General features: G+C 47.4%; 1 protein-coding gene across 1 annotated transcript in view; it reads right to left on the reverse strand.

The window, feature by feature from the left end:
- Positions 1-27,110, reverse strand: part of IRSp53 (Insulin receptor substrate 53 kDa) — a 219,873-nt gene that overhangs the window by 20,861 nt on the left and 171,902 nt on the right. Inside the window, exon 5 of the mRNA XM_076373565.1 lies at positions 17,419-17,480. Coding sequence (XP_076229680.1) covers positions 17,419-17,480 — 62 coding nt within the window. The remainder of the gene's footprint in view (positions 1-17,418; positions 17,481-27,110) is intronic.

The raw sequence follows: 27,110 nt of genomic DNA on the forward strand, positions 1-27,110 counted from the left end.
CTGGAAGATTTTAATGCGCGGAAGCGCGGAAAAGTGAATCCGGAACGAGCTTAGGTAATGAGGGACTTTGAACGACCGACGCTCTTAAACGGAGACGGCCAGTTTCGCGAATCTTGCCGGTCGTGTTTATGAGCTGTTGTCTGAACTGACTTTAAACGATGCTGCAGCCGAGGCAACGGTCTGATTAGTCGAACCGGAAACTCGTAAACCTTCATCTTCTCGCAAATGAGTCTTCCCGTTACGCTGGTTACTCTGTGTTTCTATCGAGGTTTGCGTAGCAGAGACCGTGGAACGGGTTATTTATTCTGAGTACTGGCAGTTAGAAATCACGTAGATGGTTTTTTGATAATGGTTCGTTCCGTAGGTTGTAGGATGTTCGTTTGGGTTCCTGAGAAGCCTGGGAAAGATTTATTTTTGATTTTTAGAACCAGTGTGAACTGGATATTGTCTTGAATAATTGGTTGCCAGTGTTTGGGAGTTGGAGAAGTGAGAGGAGTTTTATTTTAGTTGAATGTTTTTTAATTCTGTTGATAGAAGGGAGCTGTTACGAAAGCGCCGCGGATGTTTCAGCGAAGTCTTCTTCGGAAGGGAACTGCGTTTGATAAATGGATGGAAATCACGTGTAAGCTAAACTGTTGCTAAAATACTATGCGGAACGGGGAGATTTAATTCTATTTGAGGGGGAATTAACAAACAAGAATTTGTTGCCGGCGGCTCGGTTTCAACGGAACCGCGGCCGTGTGAAATTCATTGAGACAGTTGTTAATTTTATGGACCGACGAAAATTTCATTGTGGCCTGTGGTTTACGTACAGTTGCTTATAAATCAGCGCGAATTTATATACGAATTAGCAGTCCCTGTTTATGTTTAATAACTGCAGCCCGACGAATTACCATCGAGTACTTATGTCGGATGCCCAAATAAATATTCAAATATTTGTTTCAAATCAAATACCCTGCAGCTGGATTTCCCCGTCCAGCACAAACATATTTCTATTTAACGTTCGATGTTGATCTGAATTACCAAAGGCACCTATAAAAACTGTAAATACCATTAACACAAAATATCCGTCAAATAAAAGCTTCCCAGGGAATCGCTGACAAACGAAAACATCTTAAAAAATCCTATTACCTCAATTTAAATTTCATATTTCATATCAATGCAATTACACTCGACCAACGCACAGGAAAATATCAAAAAAGCATTTCCCATTTCACTCGATAAAATTTGATACTCCGAAATAACATTTTTAAATGATCTCTGTATCTCGTGTACACTGCCAATTAGCAAAACAAATTTACCATCGTCGCTGAAAAAACTTCATAATATCCTCACAATGTAAACAAAATACAAGCACCATACGTTCAGCTCTCTACCCTACAACTTCCGTCTGCACTTTCTACCACTCAACTTTTTACCCAGTAAAGCTTGACACATACTAATCCTTCCAGCGATGAATTCTTTATTTTCTCACATAAACATGTAATTCCTTGTTTCGCTTTGATTTGATCATTCGTCCTGCGTTCGACGAACACGCTCCATTTTTCGATTTTATTGCGCAGAACTAGAGGTTTTTCCAACAAAATCCCATAGTCAACTTTTCAAATGATTGACTTTCGTCCAGAAATCGGCCGTGCGGCGAATGCGAGGAAAGGAATCACCCGGCGGAACAATCGCGAACGCAGAAAGTCCGCGCGTCGAAATAAAAAATCAGGAAATCCATCCGCCGGCACCGCGGCGGTCGAAACGAAATCCACGGCGTCGGTCTGCGTACGAGCGGCGGGACACGGGTTGATCGAGGCCTCTTTTTTTCCCGGTTCCCCGCCGCGGCTTAATGGACATTGATTAGAGGCAGCATTTCGATCAGAAATACGTTTCCACGAGTGGGCAACCTTCTGCCAGGCCGGTCGATCGCTGCCCGTGAAAAGCGGCTGCTGAAAGGGAAGAGAAATACGGGCTGAAGTGGCACTGTTGATGCGCTGAAAAGAGCCCGGGCGCATCCTCGATGCATTTTGCTCGGCCGGCAGCGCGCCTCTTACCGCCCCGAACACGGCTAACCTCCGACGTGATTTTGCAGGTTTCTTCTAATCAGCGCGCGGCTTGTTACGTTCGGATAAATAACGATCCATGGATTATTTATGCGCCCCAGTTGCTGCGTAAAGAGCCGCGCTCGCGGCAGACTGCGTCGAAAATGTCGGGCGACATGTTTTTCACTCGACGACCAGGCCTTTCGAGGAAATTTCCGCTGGTTCTTCGCCTGTTGCGTATTTATTTCGGTTCAACCTCTTTCGAGGTTAGTTTATTAAGGGAGGGATTTTATTTGAGGTAGTTTGACATGGTTTTTCGAGTGCTTTATGCTTGGGAGCTTAATTTCTGTGGAGGGAGGTATGAAATGGGATTGATGTAAGTATTGGAGAAAGGTTGTTAGGTTTTTGCTGTAGGTTTAGGGTAATAGTGCAATTTTTAGGAAAATAGTGTTGTGTTGATAATGTATATTTTGAACATTTAGGAATTTTAGGAATAGAATGGCTTCTCAATTATTTATAACGGACGTGAGAAATAGAATTTTGATTCTAATTCTGCCCATTTCTATTCACTTTCCATGCACCATTTTTTCCTCCACGCTCATTTACATTCGTATTTACCATGAATAATTCCGCGGAATCGATAAATTTCCTTTCAGAGTAAATGTACCGCATAATATTTCAAGACTGTTAGTTCCGTTCCCGTATCACTTCAATGACCGTCACGAATTTATTACAGGCATTTTGTACGACGATGTTAGCGAATTGAAACGCTCGGCGGATCTTCGAAAGTGAAGTCGACTGTTTGACTTCATCCCGGAGTAACTCTTTTTTGAAATATTTGTACTGTTAATGGAATTGGCTAGAAGCGAGTGCACGAACGGGAGCAATATCAATGAGAAGATTTCGAAGACTGCCATGTATAACGACTGCAGAATTATTTCAGTTTCTATTAGAAAAGTAATCACTGTACACAAAAAGCACGGTCGATTAAAACTTAACATTCCCTCACCTTACATGACCCAAAATTATTATTGCACAGGCTAAATATTTACCACCGACCCTTCCCCAGAGTTCATAAATAAACCTGTTTCCCATAAAACCCCACAGACCATTTACACCAACAAGCGGAACACAAAACCGTCATTTGCAAATTCCCAGATACCGTAAACCGGCTCGAAATAAACAAACCTCCCGGTACAACCGAAGCCGACGCGGGGATAAAAAACTGTAGAATCCGCGGAATTTCAATAAATCGCGTCGCGAAAAAATCGCGCGCGGCCAGGCGAAATGTTTAGCGGAACGAGGATTAAAGCGGAACAAAAGGACGAGGTACAGCGAAATAAAATCAGAAAGGAAAACCGCGGGATTGATACGAGGACGAGAGCGCGGCGCGTAAAAATGTCGCGGGACGGCGTTACTTTTCAGCAGACGCGAAACAAATCACCGAATTTCCCGGCGTGACTCCCGAAGCCCGGCTCGCGAGCCGCCTTGTGAATCGTCGCGGCCGATTTTATTTAGGCGTTTGACAGTTTTACGTTCGGCTTTCTCGTCGCTGTATAAAAGTGCGTCGCGTTATTTATTCGCCGGGAGGCTCGTCTTTTTTCCTTCTATTTCCTCTGTTACGTGACTGCGCGGCCGGCCCGTGTGCGCGCGGTACGCGCGCGAGCGCGTCTCGCTTTCTGTTTAGTTTACGAGCCGATCGAAAACGAATTTTCGCGAGCAACAGCGTCCACCGGCGAAACGCTGTAAATGACGTATCCCCCGTAAACGTGTTTTGATTCAGGGAACTCGCGGATTTAATTAAGCAGTTCGGGAAACGGCCGCGGCGGCGGCGGAGGGGGAGGAAGGGAAAAAAAGGCAGCGACGCCGTGAAAAGGTCGGGAAGGCGCCGCGGACGGGTGCAATTTTAATGCCGCGTTGCGTAAACTTTTACAACCGAGTTTACGATCTGTTTCCGGGGCTCAGCGTCGAGTTGCTTATTTCATTGTTCGCCGCCATCCCCGCGCGGCCGTTTTTCGCAGTTCCGCGGCAACGCCGGGGGTGGAACCCGCCGGTGCCGCCTTTGTTCCGTCCGATACACCGCGCCTGCCGATTTCCTGCTGGAAACACCCCGGAATTCTTTGCGAACTTTCGACAGCCTCTCGCTTTGTTGTCTACCGGTGAATGATATTGGGAGGAGGGTGTCGGAGTCACGAGCATCGCCGCGAGATTTTCTGAAATCGCGGCATCGTGAATGCGTTGAATTTTCAATGGAGATGCACTCTTTAAGTTCCCCGCGCGGAACGAACGAGGATCGCGAAGATTCGCGGGTTAATATGGTAGAAGTGTTTCAGTTTAAATGTGTACTCTGATTTTTAGGTTCACGGTTATTGTAACGATATGCTCCTTCGAGGATTAAATCGTAATATAAATCAATCGAAGCATTAAAGATAGCGACACCGAAGAACAGAAGAATACAGTAATCAATTTTACTGCTCAGCAGTTAGTGTCCATAAAGATCAACCCTATTCTCGACACGCGATAAAAGACTAGTTTAATATCAACCTTTCGCCTCTTTCGTCTCGAAAATTAATGACGGTAAACTGAACTCGAATAATCGCAACCTTCTGCAGGAATGATGGTACAGCTCGCGAGAGGCGACGGAGTTCAACTAAACTGAGTCATTGAAATCATGAACGATACACACGGCGCATACCTCCGAAGAAACAATCGTGTCTCGGATTACAGATTCGCCGTATCACCGTATCCCCTTAACAAAGACGAAGCATCTCTTACTGTAAACGTTTCGCCCCCGCGTTTCGGATGCCAAGATTCCTCTCAGTCTCGCCTCCCCTGCCACTCCGTCTTCTCCTCTCGCGCGCGAAACGCAACCCCCGGGCTGGCTCCTGGAATGCGGGCTTTTCAAGACGGATGTGAAAATCCAGCATAAAAAGCCAACAAAGTCACGGACCTCCGGGGCCGATGGAACGCTGGAGCAAACATTCTCACTCTGTCCCTCTCCCCTGCCCTCTCTCTCTGCTACCCCTTTGAATCTCCTCTCTTATTCCTCGCAGTTTACTCTCACTTTCTTTCTCCCTCGTTCCTTGCGCTCGCCGTTCCTTCCTCTTGTGTTTCTCGCAGTTTACTCTCGTTTTCTTTCTCTCTTGTTCCTTGTAGACTCACACTCTACCTCTTTCTAGCATTCCCTTATTCCAATTCACCCTTTCTCTCGTTCCTGGCAGTTTACTCTCGTTTTCTTCCTACCTCACTCTCCTCTCACTCTGCTCCTAGCCTCCTTTCTCTGCTTCGCGTAGTTTACTCCCATTTTTCCCTCGCAACTCACCCCAATCCATCCCTCTCGCACACTACCTCATATTTCTTGTAATTTACTCGTTCCCTCTTTCCCTTGTCCACTGTACTTTCTTACTGTGCACACATTTCACTTTCTCTCTCTCTCTTCTATTTTCCACTTCGTCGGTCTCTTCTCTTTCTGACTCTCTCTCTTACATTTTCCAGTTTACGCACCTCTTCCTCTCGCTCTATGAAATCCTCCCCGCAGGTTGGTCACTCTCACTCGCGTTCGAGCAGCCGTCTCTCTCCCGTGCAAATTCGAAGCGGACGGTTTGCTTTCATCGAGGCCGAATCCCGGCCACTTCCGCGGGGCACCGTCCGCAAATGGGGAAACGTCTAACGTTTCCCGCGCGCGCGTTTCAATATTCGTTAGACGTAATTCACGGGATATTCTAGTCCGCGGTTTTCCGCGCGGTTCTTTCCGCTCGCCCGAGGGGCGAGGGCTTCAAGGGGTTGATCCGGCAAGTGGCGGCCGAGCTGATTTAATCCCCGGCTGGTAACTGAAGAGGAGGATCGAGAAACCACGGGGAACAGAGTTTTCAGATTCGGATCCCCGTTCTCTCCTTCCTTTTTCCCCCTCGTCGGGAAGGAAGTTCGGGGTTTATTTATCGGTTGAAGGTGCACGTTGTGTATTAGCTGCCGGAGCCGCGAGTGAAAGGCAGTGGGCCAACAAGGTGAAACAATCGAGTTTCGAGCGTCATTGTGGATTACTGGTGCGAGAGATCTGGACAACCTGGGAGTCAGTGGGTTGACTGGTTAACGGTGCTAATGTTTTGTTGCTGCCAGTGGTGATTTATATTATTGTTACACCGTTGTGCACCGTATATCCGAACAATGAAGGAGATAGCGAGTTTTCTGTGGATTTTCTACGAATAACTTGTGTACTCGTTGCAGTACTAAATTGGTATAATGGTGAAACAACACTGGCAACCGAACTGTAAATACTGTTACAACGACGACGATAATAATAATCATTCGAATAATAATTCAAGCATGTTTACGGATCCGTTATTACTACAGAATTTCCATGACGTTAATCCATTAGCGAGTCAAACTGCCGATAAAGTCCCGCGTCAGTCGTAAACAGTCCTCGAACGAGGCGCGTCATATTTAAATTCAATATCAAGCGCGATCTTCGATTCCAATTTATTTTATTCGATTTCCATGTGCACACCGGGGAGGAAGAGTTTTTTAAGGTCGAAGTTCCCGTCAACACTTTCGATTGGATTGCCGTGCCCCGGGACGCGCTTGCCGCTCGCGATAAAAAAGAAGGGATAGAGGGAAAACAAAGCTCGGAGATTGGCTGCCTTCCAGCAGAAGCGATCCTTCGCCGACTAACTCGGTGTGCAAAAAGACCGCGGCGTGTCGTACCTTCAGCTCGACGGAAAAACCCCCCTAATATACAGCGTGGCCTTTAACTGTCGGGCAATCGAAGAAGAGTGATTCTATGGAGAAAAATTAGCAGAAAACCCAGGGTAAATCTTTCTCGCTCGAAGTTCCCTTTTTCTGGGGGAATCGAGGTCGAAGTAGCAGGAAATGCGGAGAAAATATTATTCATTCCTTTCGTGAAAAGTAACATTGGAAGGATAGCGGAAAATATAGAGTAAACGATTCCCACTCGATTTTTCCTCTTTCCTCCGAAGGAAATCGGAATCGAACATGTGCGAAAACACGTGCAGTTGACTGACTCGATCGAATATGGTATAATCGACGGAAGCTATTCTACCCGAAAAATAAGGGAAAAACGTGGGGCAACATTTTTCTAATGGAAAAGCTCGTTTTCGAGAAGATCGGCCCGGAAAATCCGTCGGGCACACCTGCGTTTGACTAACCGCGGCGCGAACACGCTCCGACCGGATTTTTTTCTAGAAAACCTGCCATTAGACAAACAAATTTTATTCTCCATTTCTTTACTTAGGTTTTTTTCTATGGGATAACCTCCGGTCGATTGTATCGGCGGTATTCAATTAAGCCAATGCCGAAACGGCCGACGAACGGCGAAACACAATTTTCTGGAAAAAGAATTCGAACGAGAGAACGGTATTTTATTTTCTCGGGGAAAGAGCTCCAAGTGACATTTTATTGTACTCTTTTTTTTGAAAAAACTACAATTACATTTTACGAAATGGAATGAAGCACGGGTAACGGAGCACCCGGTACACGGTCTTTTTCCGGTCGATCCGCGCGAGCTTCGGGGAACGATTAACGAGACTGAAAATTCATCGTAGCCGCTTCCCGTTCGCTCGAGAAGAATCGAGTAACGCCGGTCATCCGATCACCGAGGCAGGCCCCGACAAAGGCGCGATGTTTATAATGAAGTTCCCCCGCGCTTCGCGAACTTTTCCGTCACGAGGAGAGTTCGCAGACTCGCGAAACTTCCCCGGCAGTCGCGACACTGCCTGAAAAGAGGGAGAACGCTTTGAGACCTTTCAGAACCGTGATCATTAAATTGGTGACTTGTTGCTAAAAGGGTAACTGTCGCTGCCCGGATCGCTCCACCCTTCGATCATCTCGCAGGCCCGTGCTTTTTCCTCGTTAATCAAACGAAACGTGAAAGCGTAATCAACTCGCATCGGATAAATTACGCGCTTTCAATTTCGTTTCGCCCTGCAACCCCCATTGATCCTTTCTTTTATTTATTACACAGTATACAGATAAAAAGTATACAAATTTCAATGTACTCCGGTTAAATACTTTATACTCCCTAATACAACCGGTGTCTTTGAAATAATGTACAATATCACTCTATTCCCAGTAATTATCAGAATACCTTAACTTCTCATAGCTCATTTCTACCCCGTCAATATAAACATCGACCAAAAGGCATACGAAGTATGTTATTTACAACTTCCGACCGAAGTTTCAACAAAATCAGCAACTGTCGCGTCTCTGTCAAAGTTTCCTCCCGGCGCGTCACGCGAATGGATCGCTCGAGAAGTTCGCTCCCAGGACGTCACAGCTGGCAACAGGCGAGTACGTTCTCGCCGACGAACTTGACGAGCGGTCAAGGCGGGTTCAAGAATGGTTCGATTGAGAGAAAAAAAGGAAATTCGCGTGGGGTCGCGGTGAATAAGCGCGCATTGAAATGCTACAGAAGACCCTCCGCGTCGCGACCTTTCACCATGGCCCATTGGATTCTCCTCTAATCTGCGCGAAAGGGTCCATCGGCCCTTCTCCGCGCCCTTTGCGGACGCCATCATTTCAGCGGGAAGCGCAGCGGCTTTAAAAGGTTCAAAAGGTAATGCAGGCTGCTCGAATTTGAGCCAGACCACTCGAAGGATTCATCCTCGCTACCTACCCCTTTCGCCATTCTCCGAAAAAAACCCTTCGCGAGCCACCCCCGCGGCAATCCACTTAAGAACAGAAAGCCGTTCGCCGGCGGGCCGCTTTCTTTCCGGGGATTTTCAAATTGAAAATGCGCGGCGCTTCGGGATTCGACCGATTGAAACGTCTTCGTATAGTCATTGCCTCCGAATCAATGTCTTTTTACAAGACTTTCCAATCTTCTCGCTCGAACGCCGGTGTTCGTGAATGCGCTATTCTTTTCAGGCGTAATTGGCGAGCTCGCTGATGAAGCGAAGCCTTTGTGTACGGTGATTATTCGCGAAGCACGAATGAAGCTCGAACGAAGCGGCGAAACCGTGAACGAGGCATTAATTAGCCTATTGTTATAGCTACTCGCGTTATGAATATCGACTCTACGGAATACATCTTTATAAATATTTGGAATTCAGACAATAACGGAGCAAAAATTCAATTCCAATGTCGTCCTCAGGAAACTATAAAGCCCAGAAATCTCCGATGAAATACTTTCATCGGAAAATGATCGTCGGTCCTGCTCGATATTCTACTCGAAACTCGAACGCAACCGTCCAATAAACCCGAAAAGCGAAAACTTCATTAGCGATCCCAGGAATGAAAAGAGTTCCCCGAGTTCCACGCGTCGCGAGGATCGTCCGCGGCTCATTAGTCGTTCCCGATAACTCGCAAATAATCTAGTAACTCCCGTCATCGGGCGGAACTATGTCGACACCGGCTGCCGGAAAAAGCTCCCGGCGTGGCTGGGCTGGAAGTTTTCATCGCGGCCCGACTTCTCCCGTGGGAAGTCGGTCCGACAGTAACTACATATCGAGCCGGCCTCCCTCTGCCCGTTTCTCCGTCTCTCTTTTGTCCTGCGCGCGACGCGAGACACCGATCGCGCGGCTACGAATTACACGTCACGAGGACCATATCTCAAAAGTTCCTCCCCGGCCGCGGTGCTCCCCGGAGAAACAAACGGAGCCATCCCGACCCGGCGATACCCGATCAATCGACGACAGGCACTCTTTTGTAACAATGAAGGCGCGAGGGACGCGCGCACCGAGAAGAATCTCATGGAATTTTCATCAATTTTTTCGCCTGTTCTTGGCCGCGCCGGCTACCCGCGACGCCTGATGAGATTTATGAAAACGGGAATCGGGATGGCGAAGAGGAATCGACGGGATCACCGTTTCCCGTTCTCGTGTCCTAATATCGGGATTCGGTTGGATGTAGTCACCGAACTCGACACGATTCGTTGGAGACGTGTTTCGGTGGACGAGATGATTGTGTAATTATTCGGATGAAATAATTCGACTGGATAATGAGTTTGAATTCGAAGCGAATTTTGGTGGATCTAGCATTGTGAGATTTGTATTTAGATTTGATGGATGTTTGGAAGATATTAATACTTGATGGATATTTATATATTTCCATTGGAGTACGTTCAAACTTTATTACTCCGTCCCGACGGTTTCGATTACTTTCATATTATCATTACGGATAACCGAGAAGAAAATTCGTCGGAGGCATATTAAATTTCGTATTACACGGCGAGAACAGGCCGCATTCAAACGGACGATTTTCTGGAGGCACGAAACCACTGGATCCCATATTAAGCAATCCTTTTTGTATCTTTATATTTCCCGTAATTTATACTTCGAATTTAAATTCCATGAATTTCATTTGCCCGATGAAGATTCATAATTTTCAGAGATTATTCTTCCGCGAATGGAGTCCGCGCCGCGTAGACGACAGAGGCAATAAAAATGCAAACGAAGTATTCATAGTCGAAATTCAATTCCTGCGTCTTTATTTTTAATTCCTCCTTGCCCTTCGAACGTGTCCGCTGCGTGTTCCAGGGACCTGATTAAAACGCTTCGGTCCGGATCGGTCCGAACACTTCGATCGGAACGGCCGGCCATAATTATCGGCTCGAAAATAAAATCGGCGAACGAACGCGGAGCGGGCATTCAATGTCCCCGGCACAATACTACTCGCCGGCAAGTCGAAATATTAATTATTCGACCGGGAAGTCGGAATAATTTCAATTCGCCGATTTAATTAAACAATCAAAGAAAGAATTCCCGTGCGCCGTATAATTCGTAATCGGATCGCGGCGGCCGAGGGAGATTGAAGTCGTCGCGGGAAACATTCCTTAATTCCGCCGGAGACCGCGCGAATAAAGAGCCGCCGCCGCCGCTGAAAGTAAATAAATTACTTCGGGAAATATTCAAAAGAATCTTCCCCCTTTTTGTAACAAGATTTTCTATCTTCCCGCGGCCTTGGAGATTGAGAGCCAATTTGACCTTCTTCCAGTTCCTCGGCGTCCCTCGCGCTGCTCTCATTTCACTCTTCCAGGCTCGCTCGCCGCGTCGTGGTCGATTTTTCGACGCGGAGAAAAATGCGATAATGTGCCCGATGCTTTCCAGGTATTACCCTTCCAAATTGAATTAGTCCCTTCCCGCCGATCGGCGGGAATCGCAGTCGTTTATCTTGTTTGACGAATGGTCGAGTGTCGATGGAGGTGATACCGGTGATCGGGCAACTCCTCATCGACGTTTATAACGATTAAACAATGATTCGAACAAGTATTCAATTTTCTTTTACTCCACTTGAATCATTGCGCAGTGTGGAACAGTATAGAATTTTATTTCATTTAATACGATCAGGAACTATCGGAATATGGCTCGCTTCGATCGATATGTATAATTTGTAAGCGAACTTCCTTCTATTATTAATTACTAAATAATTGATTTGGTTTTTTATTAAATTATCGTATTACATCGATATATCTTTCATAATTGCAAATGTTTTCAAGCAAGATTTCAATGCTGATATTTAAGAACTTTGTTTGATACGTAATTCGATGTAATTTTGTGAGTTCGATCGCGTGTCCTTCTGACAGAAGTAAATATTGGAAAGGCAATACGGGAGCCCAATGTATTACAGTTTACAGATCCAGTGGTTACAAACTCCGAACAAACAGTAACGCCCTGTATCGAATGAGATAGCATTGTTTTCGAGTTGTAACTCCATTACAAATACCTTTGTGCAGCAGCGAGACACGGCTGTTCCGAGTTACACGGTCTCGTTGCTGCAATTTTAACCGAAACTTTTGTCGCGCTCCGCCCGCGTACATTCTGTCGATCAACTCGAAGGCTGCGTCGTGTAACGTCTCGTCGATAAGCGAACAGGCCGGATTTACAATAACGTTTCCCTCGGCGCGCCCGAATTTTCAGGCCGCCTTTCGGAAACTAAAAGTCCGTCGACTCGAACGAAAATTGACGCGTCCGCACCCGTAAATTTAAAACGCCTGACGGTTATACCGTTTTCGCTTTCATATATTAAATTTCAGCGGGCCAATGAGGCGTCGCCGGGCTAACTGAACCGAAAAATTGTCTGAAAAATGCTGCGCGCGTTTCTTTGTGGAAATTTCCATAAAACACCCGAACGCGAAAAACGGGGGGCCGCGGATAATGTTTACGCAGTCTTTCGAAAACATTCGTTCCTCCCAATAGGATTTCATCTAGAAACGTCCTACCGAATCCTGCTCCCGAGGGGACAATTCATTCGGAATTTAATTGTAACAACTCCCGTTAATAATTCGGCGATTTCAGAAACCGGTGGATTTTCAATCTAGCATACAACCACCACGCGATTCACGATAAACGTATAATCCCACCCTAATCCAACGAAACGTAACGAAAACATCGAGCAAGAAATCAAAACAATCTAAATTTAGATAATTCCACAGCACAAATTACATCATAAAACAAGTAGCAAGAAACTGAAGCAAACTGAAGGTCGAAATCCGACTATTTAAATTCGCGTCCGACCCTTAATCACCTCCGCAATTATCCCCGCTAAACCGATAACCCTCTAATAACCTCCCAAAGATCGTACCCTCAGAATCCTCGCGGCTCCATATTGCCAATAGCCCCTCCCCCGGCCAATAACAATAACAAGAAGCCCGCGAAGGGGTTAACCATTCCAGAACAGTGAAAATAACTCGCTAATCTGGCGCAGCCAATTATCCCGGCAGTATCAACTCCCGTCGATGATGCGGCCCGCAAAACCTCCCTCCTCGACAATTTAATATTCAATTACGGCCGCGCCGGTAAGCGATATAGCGGCCGCGAGATCCGCTTTCCGCAGCCGCAGACCTAATCTCGTTACTTTAAACGCTTCCCCGTTCGCCGTTCGTCTTTAAACCCATAAAACTGATTCAACGGCCGGACCAAATTGTTCCTCCATTGTATATTTCCGCGCGATTAGGCTTGCCAAGGGTGCCCGCCCCTCCGAGCGCGGCTGGAAAGCGGGAGCTGGAAGGTGCTAGGTGGGGCTGCGCGAGAGGACATCTTTACGAATGTTGCCAGACGAGACTGAGCTATGACGTAATCCTCGGGAACGGGGGCGGCGAACCGATGGCGGAGGGTGGCGGGATGCTGCACGCGCGTTCGCCTGAGACAACGACCTTTCGTGCGTGAATGGCTTCGGATATGCGTTTCCTATAATACACGTGGCGCAGTGCTGTAGCTGGAATGGCCCCTGGTTCGAGGGCCCGTCGAGGATTCGCGGAAAGGATACGTGAGACGCGCATATTTGCTACGTGTGGGGAAACTCTATGCGACTCGTGCACGGACTGTCTCGGGAATGTCGGAATTCTTTCTGTAGGATCCTGTGGAATTTTCTGCAAGTTTCGAATTGTTTTGGAGTTATTATTGAGATGCAATTGTTCGAAGTATTTCAACCCTTAATGGAGCAATGCCTTATAAATAGCTAGTTTTACTTACTGTGTCAGTAAAATCTATTATTTGTGTCACTGTTATTCTTGTAATATTTACAATCAACACGTATACTAGGTCACCTCTATGAATTTATTTCTTGATACCTATGGTATTTCCGCGGTGAGTAAACTTGAAATCCAGCTCCTCAAGGGTTCAATGTTGCGGAGTATAGAGTGGTTTGTAATTGGTAATTGAAGGATCGTACAGTCGTACGTTAAAGATTAATTAGAATGAACGATGAATCGACTGCATTCATAATCGGAAAATTCGAAAACGATGTTCAACGTTTCCATCGCGACGCGCTGTCTTCCAGTTCAGCTACGGTGAAACACGTCGAGCGTAATTCACGCACACGGACGGAATATAGCAGAAAAGACTGCGCCGGGCTCAGCTATAAACCTTCCGAGGAGGAAATAACGTCGGCCTATCTTCCTTTATGGAACCATGTTTCGCACTGTAGGATAAGTCCACTTGTCATCGGCTGATTTTCCAGCCAGACTCGATGGTAACCTTATCCGGTCGCCACCGTCGCGGGCGCGCTGTCTGTGTGAATCTTAAGAGCGCCCCGAGGCGCACACCACCCTCGCGAACAGCTGAAACGTCGAGGCGAACGACATACTTCGATGTGTTTGTCTCGCCGATATCCGTGAACCACTCTCCTTCCGGAATTCATAGTCCGACTTCGGGGCGTGGTTACTATAAAACGGAGGCGGATCGGACACGATGTCACGGGACCCTTTCCGTTCCATTTCGACCGCTTTATCACACTTTAGAATATTATTGCCCGAGCCATTCAAACGCGGAACCCAAAGTTGTTACGATAGTTACGAAGGAGGAATACGGTGTCATATAAAGCTCTTTCTATTCTCGTTAGAAATTTGTACATTTATTAATCTTTCGAAGCAGATCAATCTAATCAAATTTCTCTTTAATCTCCGAGGCAATTATATTACTTTCCGAAGTAATTAAAGTAACTAACTAAACTCTACGATGAATCAAACTGCAACGATCCCTACCAACAAACAAAAAATCCTTTCTCCATCGATCTCATATCAAAACTCCACGAACACCCCTCAAAGCTCTATTGAATCAACGCAATATCCCCGTCCCAGGAAGAAAAGCAACGACCCCTAGATCATTCAATAACCTTTATCGCCAGCCCAAGGGCCCGATGGCAATAAGATGGTCGAAACGGCGCCGGGAAACGCGTCGAGGCGAACAGTTACTCGGCGGCGACCGGCAGCGGAAGTTATAGACTGCGGTCACGTATGAAACAATTAGTCCATTCGAATCCTGGCGATCGTTCGCGCGCGTTACTGGCGTTGTCGGCGCGCGGGGGTGGTTCTCGCCGCGCGTGGCCGTCGGACGAAGTGCCGGGGTTCGCGCGGCCAATACCGGCGCGCGATCTCTCGCGCAATAACGGCTCCCCCTCGCTGTCAGAAACATTGTTCTTCGTTCGCTGCGAAACGCGACGAACCTTCTCGCTGCAGCGTAGCAGTCTGCCGGGGTCGGAGGTTCCGCGGGGGGATCAAAGGAGCTCAATCTTCGAGACTTTAACGTCTCCCGGGCAAGGAAAACGATTCCGCCGACGACTGCCGCCCGCCGAGCCACGCAGGATCGCTCATAATGGCCCCCGGGATCATTGTTGGGAATATTCTCCATAAAGGAGAACAGGATCACGCGACGGGCATATATTCTCCTATGGCGCGCCGCGGCGGGGTGAACGGCGCACGAGGATGAACAGGTTGATGGCACGATCTCTTCGCCGGCCATTGTTCCGATTCCGCTTTGAGTTGTTAAGCGGAAAATGCCGGCTCCCGGATTTGATAGATACCTAGGATACTGTTCGCGGATAATGGCGACTATTTTGGGCATGAACCCCGGAGAGGGAAATCTGCGAAGGACGGTTGTATTTTATAGTGGTCGTTCTTTTTATAGGGTAGCCGGGCTTTGCGGGATGAAGGATGTTGGGTCAGGTCGATCATGTTTTATGGGGAGGGTATTCTTTTTAATACATAGGGACTCGGTGTATTTGTTTCGATAGGACGGAAGGATTTCATCGGGATTTACCGAAGGAATTCTCAGGAGGCTCTTCGAATCGGGAAATCAGACGGATAATACTTTGGACAGTATTTTGTGACAATTTAACCCTTTGAACTCTGTAGGCTCCAATATTGCACCAGTTATAATATCAAATATTTTAACGAAATTATTCGATTTTCCATCCAAATCTTCTACTGAGAAGGAGAGTAAAAGATCGAAGGAATGTTATAGCACTTTTCAGTTTCACTAGAGGTACCATAAAAATTAAGGGTCGATTTTGATCACTTTAGAATTCTTTATAATTAAAACACTACTTCCCGAGTCTGCTTAACCAACATAGTAGCGCCGATCGCAAGCCACAGAGATTCCAGCGAAACACAACCCCGTGCAATATCACCTAAACAAAACCATCGACCGTCTTTAAAGCGGCCTTAACAAAATTCCCCCGTTTATTGCATAATACCAGACGTCTCTCAGTCATTCCCGACGCCGAGCATCATCAAAAATAACCCGAGCGTCCAATATACCGCGGCAGCATAAAACTGTCCACGAGTAACGGCGCGGCTAATAAAATTCGTTCCAAGAATCCAAGAGAGCCCCGGAGGGCAGCGCGCGGTATTAAACCGTGTTCGCGGGACCGTGGCCTCAAAGGAACGTCCGGCGGAATAAAATTCCCGAATTAACCGCAGTCTTTTCGCCGGCTGGTAAGCAGCCCCTTTTCCACGGTGGCTGACCTAAACACAGTCCGCCCCGCGCGCGGCGGACGGGGGGAAGGAACAGAGGGGCTCCGTGTCGCGGGATCGTAATAACATGTCGTTACATACGGAACGAATTCCCGGGCTCAAAAGGGCAAGTGTGTAATCTCGCGACCTGCCCTCGGAGGCGAGAGGATCAAAGGATCCCGCCGCGGCGCGCGCTCCTCGAGGACGCCGGCCGCGGATCGGGAAAACGAAAAAACCGGGGGAACGGAGCCAAAAGCGAAATGGGACCGCGACGAACGGACGGGAGAAAGGGTTGGCGATCCTCTATATCGGCGCCGGTGACGGAGGACCCGGCTTAAATGACTGAAACTCTCTTTTAACTTTCCAATTAATATTCCGGCCGGGTCGAGGTCGTGTTCCGTCGCGCGGAATTCAACCGCGCTTCGGTTTGCCGCGCATAAATCTTCCCTCCACTTTTAATTGCGTCCGACCGGGCCGCTCCGTTTATTTAAATAATAATTCGGAAGCCGGCGGAGGCGATTTATTCCCGGCCCTCCGTCGACGCCGCGCGGCCGAGCGACGCCTCTCGCCGGCCTGAGCTCGTTACCGGACGTCTACCCTCCCGTGGATCGTTCTTATGAACTATTCAGCTTTGATTTTCCGGCCCGGCCGCGGAACGCGCTCGGAGAATTTGCGATCACTGTGGTCATCGAGGACCGGAGCGCGGTACCGTGGATTAGCTTGTTCCGCGAATTGTTCGAATGATTTTGTTGGTCGGAAGAATTCTTCGGTGCGGGGATTAGGAACGGAATGCGAGTTTCACCGTTCGCGGCGGGCGTCGACGTTTTGCCGACGTCGAACTTTCGCGTTTGGAATACTGTGCAACGAACGGATGATTCTAATACTCGAGCTGCATGAAATCTGTATTTCGATGTGTAATTTGGCGGATCTGGGAGGTTTTGTAGACTTTAAGGAATCTTCGTCCGCAAAGGGTTAAAGGTTCAGCCTGGCGAGATCTGAGCTTGTCTGTGCATTTGAAATGTCGGTAGATATGTAGACTGTGAATTGTAGTTTTCTATGAATTTTGGAGTGTTCGAGAAGGAATATGAATGTGGTAAAAGAGTTAAGTGTGTAATTAACGAATAAGAACGATCCACTGATCCACCCCATTGCCCCGAGTTCCGCGAGAAACGCTCGGAACGAGCTGCAAAAATCGGCGCGGGTACTCACGATATTCATCTCCTGCTCCTGTATCTGCTTGTAGACCTCGACGATCCTCATCAGCGCGTACCCTGCAACATAAAGCGAATTTCGATCGTTTTGAAGCATCGCTTGGCCGTGCGCGCGGCAGGGATTCACGTCGAACCCCGCCGAGCTCTCGCGGTTGAAACTTTCGTCCTGAATTATTCAGACGTGGCTGGGTGTCGTCGATACTTTAATCCGCGCTGCCTACGGCCAGAGGGAGGCGGCCGGGAGCACGAGGGACCGAGAGGACGGTCGGAGAGGGCGCAGGACGGTGAGAAACCGAGGCGACCGCAGGAGTTGGTAGCGGCGCGTTCCGGCGGTTGCGGCTGATTTTCGAGTGACTTTCCACGAAAAGCTCCCGAAAGCCTACGAAAGCGGGCGACACGGGATCCCGGGGAGAGCGGGGGACGACGGGGGAAAAAGAAGGGAGCTCGCGGAAACCACGATCGCGAAGGTTCGGGCAAAGTCGCGGGGGATAGAGAGAGTTCGACGAAAGTTTCGCGCTCCTGGCCGGTCTCGCGGAAACTTTTCTGCCGTTTCCTGCTCGCTTCTTTCCGCGATACTTCTGCCCGACCGAGGACCGACCCTCCTCTGCCGTCCCCGCTCGCCTGCAGGAACATTCCGACGCCATGTTTGCAGCCCCGCGCGTTCCCTATGTATGCGATCCGGACGCGATTAAGACTCTCGTGGGGTGGGCGAGAATAATTTCGGAGGCAATTTCGAATGAGAGAGGGCGGCGGCTGCGGCGCGGGACACGGAGTGAGTTAAACACTCGGCGAGGAAAGCGCTCGCGGAAAGACAATGTCGCCGCGCTTCTGATGGTGTTCGGCTGAAGGGTTTTAGCGAGTCTCGAGGGTGAGTGATTGTATTTAGCGTTGATGATGGTAGCTTCTTTGGCTGGGAGATTTTACTTTATTGTTCGCGTGTTTCGAGTGTTTGATGCGTCTTTGTGATTTCGTTTGCTTTCGTGATTGGGTGGAATTTATTATCTGGTGATTTTTCGTGATAACTGAAATTGGTTAATCTGTGTTGGAATTTAGAAAGAAATTATTAAGAAATTTGCTTTCACTTATTTTATGCGGCATGTACAGTAATTTTGTTTATAACTAACTTTGTATAGTGATACGTTTCAAAAGGAGCTAGTGTAATACGACTAGACTGGATGTTTATAAAATGTCTGGCAATTTTGGAAGAAAAATATCTCGAGGCACGTCTTTCCAGTGCAAGAGGTTAGAATCGTGTAGAATTAGTAAGAATATTAGGATAAAGGACTGACAAGATATAAAGTTTGAAAATGATTATACAGAGATTAAGATTAAACAAATTTTCCGCGAATCGCACTTTTATCTACGCGCCGCGTAACCTATGCATCATCGTCGACGATTAATTCAATCATTGATAACCGGCTAGCCATGAAACCGTGCTCAGCAATGATAACTTGTCTCGATAGACTAGATACTCGGAGAGTCATTAATCACGGCTTGCCCGGCGCGCACAGTCCCTATGACAAATTCCCATGTCGATATGCTAACACCGTGCTTCCGTGATACACACGTCGCGACGGAACGAGCGTAACAACCGGGGGAAAAACAGCGCCACGCCGAGCACAGCGCGGAGAAAAGGGAAAAAGCGAAAGTGAAGTGGAACACCCTTAACTTCGATCGACTAATTAAAGTTTTAATTAAGTTAGCTGCACGCCAATCAAGCCTAAGTTTAAATTACTTTATTAACGGTATCCGTGATCAAATCGAACAATCTGATGCTTCCGATAGAAAACATGTTCTATCAATATATTCCATTCAAAATGGTTTTCTAATTTTTCTCATTCATTTCAACCATCAACGAACCAGAAGTACTTCAAGCTTACCATTAAAAGATACCTTAACAGACAAGCGGAAAGAAATTCACAGAAATGATCTAGATACTTATTAATTGCAGATATTACAAGAACACCAGTAACAAAACTAATAAAATCATTTCTACCATATACTCAGCATTGGACTTATCTTCCATCAAAATCAAACCTCGAACCTCGTCAAGAAATCTCAAGGAATTCAGGAGGATTCAAGCATTCGGAAGATCAACATCCCCCGAATTTTCGTGTCTTTCCCAGAGTTCTCGCGGGAAGTTGAGGAAATTCCAGGGGAAATGAGAAAAAGCGCGCGTGCGCGGTGGATAAGTTGCAAACGAAGCCGCCTCCGGTCCTTTCATTTCGTTCAAATGTTTAATTATCTCGCGTAACATTAAATTTCCGCGGCTCGCTCGCGGCCGGGCGGCGAGGACGCTAATGTCGGCCCGCCGGAATCTTTTTGCAACTCTTTATCCCCGTGTCTGTGCATCAACGTCGGCTCTAATGCACGGCCAAGATACATTCCCGTTCATTCCGTATTTTTTCCTCTTTCCGGGCGGCTTCCGGTGCATAAATGCTTCAGCGTGACTCGACTGAATATCTACGGCCTGGTTAACATTTCAGACACTGCGACCCGGCTGATACGCTCGTTTTATTTTCCGCGAGGATTAAATATAACGGGCGCGCCGTGAAATCGCTGTTTCGGTTTTCTATGAGCTCGCCGACGAACAGCGTCGCATCGATCAGGCTGCGTTATGGGATATTTTTCTAATGAACGTCCGCTTGATGCTTTACGATGCGATGCGCGTTCGTTGCGTGGCTCGGGGCACCTTTATAACGGGGCTGCTTGATAAAAGCAGCGATGGGAATGATGCTTTTATTTTTTAATGCTCGTATTTACGTCGAACAATGGTATTTAATATTAATAGCAGCATTAAATAGGTTTAATGGCGACGGTAAATAGGGAGCTGGTAATCTCAGTGGGATAAAAAAGTTTATATTTGTAGCGTACTTTTTTCGATACGTCAGTTTGTAGGGTCACTATGAATGCAGCTTAGAATCTATTTAGAATGGTTATAACCCTTATATAACAGTGATAAAGTTTCACAGCATAAAGGATTTCATTCGACGCGTTCATTACTAAACAAGCAGCCATAAAGATTCGAAAGATGTAACACTAAACAGTGGAATGTTTGTTGAAACTGTCAGCAGTGATAATGTTGTCATAATAGTTTAGTACTGCCTCGTACATCGTAGACGTAAGAATGACGCCACTAATGCGTTTTCCTTTGATGGTAGCTTTTAAGGGTTAAATTAATAATTAGTGTATGTTAATGCGCTTGCAGCACACTCGGCTATAGAAGAGGACGCCGCGAGCGCATAATTTGTCCTCTTAATTTCTGGTATTACTTTGAAAATTCATTTGAGAATCAGAAGCTGTATCAGCGAGCACAGTTTAATTAGGCGTTAACGATCTTAAACGATCCTCTATGAAAATACCATACGACGAATGTAATGGAATAATAATAAAAGCCATTATCATCTGACTTCCGTCGTATTCGTCTCAGCAATCCCCGCGCAGAGAACCGTTGCCAGCCCTTAAAGCAAGACTTGGCTCGTAAGTACCCGGCGCAGGCATCGCCGAAATCACCTGTAGCGAGCGTAGAATTCACGAGCGGCTCGTACAGGGCTAAACCGTCCCCGCGGCGGAGCGGGCGCCTCGTCGCCGGCAGCAAACCGCCAGACGCAGGCTGCCGGGATTACACGCGGCCCGCAAAGCCGCAAGATCTTTGTGCTTCCGTATTAACATACACGTCGACTCGGCGACAGCTACTTACCATTCCCGGTTTCGTCAGGCCGTCACTGAATTACGCGTCGCGAATTAACCCTCGGAAGGCAGGCGCCAGCGGAATCAAGGAAGGAAGCGGGTAGCGAAGTTACATGGTTAGAGGGTCGGGAACCGAGTCTCGTAGCTTCTGGGCGAGAAGAAAAGCTAAAATACAACTCGAGTCTCAGGAGAACCAGATCTAGTTCGCGAAGACGTGTTCTTAGTGATTTTCATCTAATAACTGAAGAATCTTAAAGACTCGACTGCCGGGTATCCTCTAAAATGATTGTAGCTAGCGATCCTACACACGATAGCTTACAAATCTCGCAAAGGTTAGGCTAAAACGGAAATGTCAAATGAACTGAGTAAACTCAAGTACTGAAGAATAATTCGAGTTTTCGAACTTCGAATTGCAGAGGTTTCTACGAGCGTAAACGAATGAAGAAGCTTCGCGATGTATAGGGGATTCCGGGTTATGGAGGTTCAAGCTAGGTTCGTATCAGTTGAACGTTGCGGAAAGGTGAGCCTAAATCGAGGGAACGAGAAAGAAGGGGGCAAAAGGGTAAGCGTCGGGGAGGCGGCAGACAAAGAGAGAGGCCAGGAGCTATCTAAGCGTTCCAAGCGTCGTATCTCAGCTATACAATATCGTAATCCCTCGCCATACGTAAAGCTCCGCATGGCGAATCTCGTTTACATGCGCATCTGCATATATATTTCACCTGGCCCTGTGTGTGCGCACCCCGCACCGGCGCCCGTTCCTGCGCGTAGATTTGTGGGGAAAGGGGCTGAACCGGGGGAGCGGATTGCAGGCTAACGGCGTGTACCGTGCCGATGGACCCCGGTATGCTCGGTATGCTGATTCCTTTAAGGGGATGGATTCCTGTCGCTGTGCCTCGCGAATTATGCTGCCTGACGGATGACGATTCTTCGGCGATGAAGCTGACGTAAGATGTTAGAGCGTGTTGGCGAGATTTTTGTCGAGGGATCGGGATCAATGCGAGACAGGCATGTCTCCTGGAAGTTTCGATGGGTTTGGAATTGACGTGTTTTGAAGTGCTTGATCAAGGCATTTTGGTGCTTAGAAAACTTGCGATGATTAATGTTCATGTGTCAGATTCTGCGATTGATACAGTTGTTCTCCTATTCTTGCTTTACTCTATTCTATTTAGCCATTCCTTTTCTTTATCAGTTACTATTATCAATTGAAACATATCCATCCTGAATTTTCCATTTCTACTTTTCTAGCTTTCTTATCCACATCCTCCTCATCCTCACACCATCCCCATCAATCTGAAATCCCCAGACTATCGTCCTCGCAAGCACTCCGAGAAGCCTTTCTCGAAGACCCCGTCGAAAATCCCCGGAACAGCAGCTAATCAATCGAAGGTTCAAAGTCGCGCACCTGCGAATGACGGTGTCCCGTCGTTCACCGGGTCAATTTACAATCCCCGCGCAGGGAACGAGTGTTCGGCGCGGGCGCGGCCTAGACAAGCATCCATGGGGGACCAGGAGAGTGCCTATATAGGCGTCAGTAATTTTGACAGCGCGGCGGCCGGGGGATGTAACGCGGCGTAACGATGCTTATGGGGCTTTAGCTGCCGATGTGCGGCTTCGGCTCGGCTCGGGTTTAATGCCGGGGCAGCAACGGCCGCCGCCGGCCCGGGAGCGGGTTTAACGCGTAACGTAAACAGCAACATCGGATCTATGGCGGCCAGACAGCCGACTGTGCTTGCGGAAAGCACACGGCGACGTCGCGCCGCGCCGACCGCACTTCCGATCCCGCGCCATCGACACAAAGAAGAACTCAGCGCCGCTCCGGGACACTTGCTGGGAAAATACGACGGTGTTTCCGCTGGGACACGGTTCATTGGATTAGCTGCATCGTGTAGCTGTTGCCCGACGACCTGGCTGCGGCACAGATTCCGCTCTGCACACGGTGCACAACATTGCGCGCCGCTGGGACCGTGTTCTCGAAAAATACCACGTCGCTCGGGCCTGCGTGTTCCTATGGTTTCTTCGAATTTAGTCTCGCGAGACGGGGCTCGCGGGATTATTTTGTTAGCTGGGATCCGTGGAATTGGCTTCCCTTGGTTTATGAATTAGAAAGGATTCTGTACTTTACTTCAACTTCGAAGCTTACGATCGCACGTTTATTGGAGTCTTCATGTCAATTTCAGAGAGCTTCTTCCATTTGTCTGTTTCGCAACTATTGGTATTTTAGAAGCGTTGAATACTCGAAATGAAACTATAGCTTCACTCGAATACTGCGAAAATATTTAAAGAAACCAGGAATGATCCATCGTCTCAATTTTTACAGAGATTGCATATTAATCGTATTAAACGCTCGGCAGTTGGTGTTAAAGATCCTCTTTCCGGCACGTTCCCGAGCCCCAATTAATCGCTCGACCGTGTCCTTCCGCGCTGTACACCTTCAGAAGCCGTTTCCGGCAAACGACACCCCTAAAGTCGCTGCCTAACGCGCGGGGATAAATATGAAAGAGTAACGAGCGAAGGGTGAGCAGCCCCGTTTTGTTAGCTCCTTCCCCTCGAGGGGGACTTCCGGTGTTCCCGGAGCCAAGATCATAAACATATTCATCCAGCAGCAGGCATTTAAGCCCGGCCTCCCCCGAAACGCGGCTCCGCGGAACGGCCGCGTAAAACATGCCGTTGAACGTGACTTGGCGTCCCGCGGACAAACAAAAAAATTCGCTAAAGGAGTTTAGGACGTCGTAAAAGGGGGAACGGGGCTGCCCTATAAAAGGAAGCAGCGCGGTTGAATATTTGATGTCCCGCGAGCGGCCGCGTCGATCCGCCCGGATGTCCTCGGACGGCCCGGGTCCGAACTTCCGCCCGGCGGGGCAATTCCCCGAGAAAGTTCGCCGGACGCCAAGCTTTCCACCTTCTGCGGCTTAACTTTCCTTCTGTTCCGCCGCTCCGGTCGAAACCTAACCTCTGATAGTCTGGATGGATCGTGTAATGAGGTGCGAGCTGGTTTTCGGCACTAATGAACGATGCGTTCGTGGATATCCAGTGTCTGGATACGTGTTTCATCTGGGTAATTGATTGGGTTATCGAGAATCTCTACTGGACTGATCGTAGATCTTAACGCGAATTTTGATTTTAGTAGATTATTGAAGAGAGAGCATTTTAACCCTTTGAACTCTGTAGGCTCCAATATTGCACCAGTTAAAATATTAAATATTTTAATGAATCAAAGAAACTACCCTAAAATTATTCGATTTTCGAGTAATAAAAGATCGAAGAAATGTTATAGAATTTTTCATTTTACTAGAGAGAGTATAAAAATTAGTTGCAGTTGCTGACAGATTGCAAAACCATCTGGAGTGCTAAGGGTTAAAGTAGATGGATTGTTAAATACATGAGGAAATCCAGGAGTTTCGGTTGATTCATTAATCATTAATCATTTTCATTATTAGCTATCAGATACTCCAGGAATATTCACAGTGAAAGTCTCCGTGAAAGATTGAAGATCCTGTTTTCTCTTTAAACAGGAACGTGTACATTTTAAAGTTGTTTTATTAGAAACGTTATGAATTCATCTTAGAATGTCGGAGCGATAAGGATTAATGATATGCTTCATAGTTGGCTCGATACGAGATAGAAACGATATCCGAATGAACATAAAGTCCTGGTCATTCGGATGGCGTGCTCGACATCGTAGATTCCAGTGCGACGATGATTCGGCGGTCTCGAAAATGGGTGAGTTTCTATTAAATTCTTTAGTGGCGATGAGGAGATAGCCGGCATCGACGTTAGATTTTCAAAACGAGGGAATTTAAAGGGTCGTAAATGAGGGAACGCAGGTGCCACTAAAGTTGGGGTCGTCATTGAATACTTGATGCCTCGGGCTGTACCGTGTTTTTATCGTAGGAGACAACTACACGCGGTTGAATGTGCAGCATAAATTTTTGCGCTGAAGGATCCACTAAAGTATTCGAGTGGCCATCAATTCTTTTTCCCAGGCGCGCCGTCCCATCGAATTTCCCCCTTGTCACGTGCGATTTGTCACCAGATACCGCGGCAATTCTGTTCCCTTCGCCTAACTCTCCGCCGACAATTTGACTCTTCCGAAAATCCGAAAAAAAAGAACCTCGTAATTGCCACGGACCACTGGGCGAGCATAAAATTTCGGTGAAAATCGTCGGTCGCTCAATTAAACGTAGAACAGTAATCAACGATTAAACAATTACTAAGTAATCTCATTGGCGAAACGAACCTACAAAATCCGACAGAAATCTAGAAACTTCTAAACATCAAATTCAAAATACTCAATAGTTCCACTTGAAAATCAAGACTAAAATTTAGACGACTAAACCAAGTTTTCAACGTTCTTCGAAATGAATACTGCATCTCATGCAAATTGGATAGCACGTGCAACGGGAGCGATTCGGGGAATACATCGGGAGTAATTAATATTCAGTGGAGCGTGTGTCAAGATGCTTGTTTTTCTCCAGACAAAGATCACAAAACCGTTGGATTTGTGACAAAGCGATGCGGTCGGAGTATCGGCGATAGGGTAGCCCGGTAGTCAAACGGAATAGATGATTTCGGATCGCGGAGGGCAGCACAAAAGGGCGCAGGGCAGAAGGTGGCCGAGGGAAACCAATATTGAACCGCCGTGGGATAAGCGGAATTTGTTCTCGGACTTGTCGTTTTAGATCCGCCGGTTTATCGGTAAACGGGGGGACATGTAATACAGTGAAACGAGATACCTGGCCAATAGAAGGTAAGGATGCTAAAAGAGCGGAGCTTCTTGCTCTAGAATCCTTGAGCATCGCCGTATTACAGGATATCGAGCGTGCCTCGTGTCTTTAAAGCTACAAACGAATTCGCTTCCCTCTCAATGTCCAATCTTCCATGGAGATTATTTCTCCTGTTGACTACGACAGTGTACGTCACTGTAGCTTTATTAACCCTTTGCACTCGAAAGTTTTCCACTGGAAATATTTAACATTTCTCGACGAGATACTGACGACACTGCTTGAAACTAATTCAACGATCGTTCACAGATAAATTAAGCGACAAAGTTTATTATTTTATTATTTTATTGAAAAACTCAATACAGTTGAGAAGTTTCGACTACACAGTAGACGATTTTGTGACACACCTGCGCAATAATCAGCGCTCGCGCGCGCGTAGTTCCGTAACTGTTTAAGCCGATTTGTCATTAATCTCGAAAGGAGTCTCCCTTCGGTATCCTCTTAGCATCTTCGAATTTAATTAGCAGGGTCCTGTCTAAATTGGATCCTAGATAAGTGAAACGAAACTGTTACACGTCCAAGAAACGACCAACATACTTCGTAGTACAGTCAAACTTCGCTGACACCGTTACAAATCCACTCATTTATTAACGATTCGAACACCAAAAGAAAAATCACCGACAGAGATTGCTTTACAATATAACCAGACCGAAAGTTGCGTGAAGCAATTCGAAGGGTCGCAAAAAATCGCGGAACAATTAAGTACAATTAAGAAACTCGATGAAAATAAATATTTCAACGGGATTTTCGGAAAGTTTCGGACGATCGAAAAAACCTGTGCCCCGAAGTTCGAGAAGTCAAACAGCCTCGCGGCCGGGCGATTCGTTAGCCCACTCCTTTTGATGTGGCGGCCGGCGCTGCTAATTAAGATCGAATTCGTAAGGGCCACTGGCCGAAAACTAAAGATGAAGACAAACAAAATTACGCGGCCGTCTGGTGACTGGTGCAGATGAGGCGAGCGAGCAAAACAGAGGCCGGGACGCGCGGGGAGGCGGGCCGCGTAAACACGAAACGTCTCGGGAACATTTAATTAATGACTCGGCCGGGAGGCGCGCGCTTTCACGGGGAAGACGCGCGGCTGCGAAGTGGCGATAGTCGGGATCGTTTTAATTGACCCGCGGAGAACGACGAAAGTGTATCGCGACGCTGCAGTCCGCGATACGAAACGCGAACGCGCGGTATTGCGCGGATGAAGCGATATCTGCAAATGAAGGAACGT

This window comes from Nomia melanderi, chromosome 14 (genome assembly GCF_051020985.1).
Source record: "Nomia melanderi isolate GNS246 chromosome 14, iyNomMela1, whole genome shotgun sequence".
NCBI lineage: Eukaryota > Metazoa > Arthropoda > Insecta > Hymenoptera > Halictidae > Nomia > Nomia melanderi.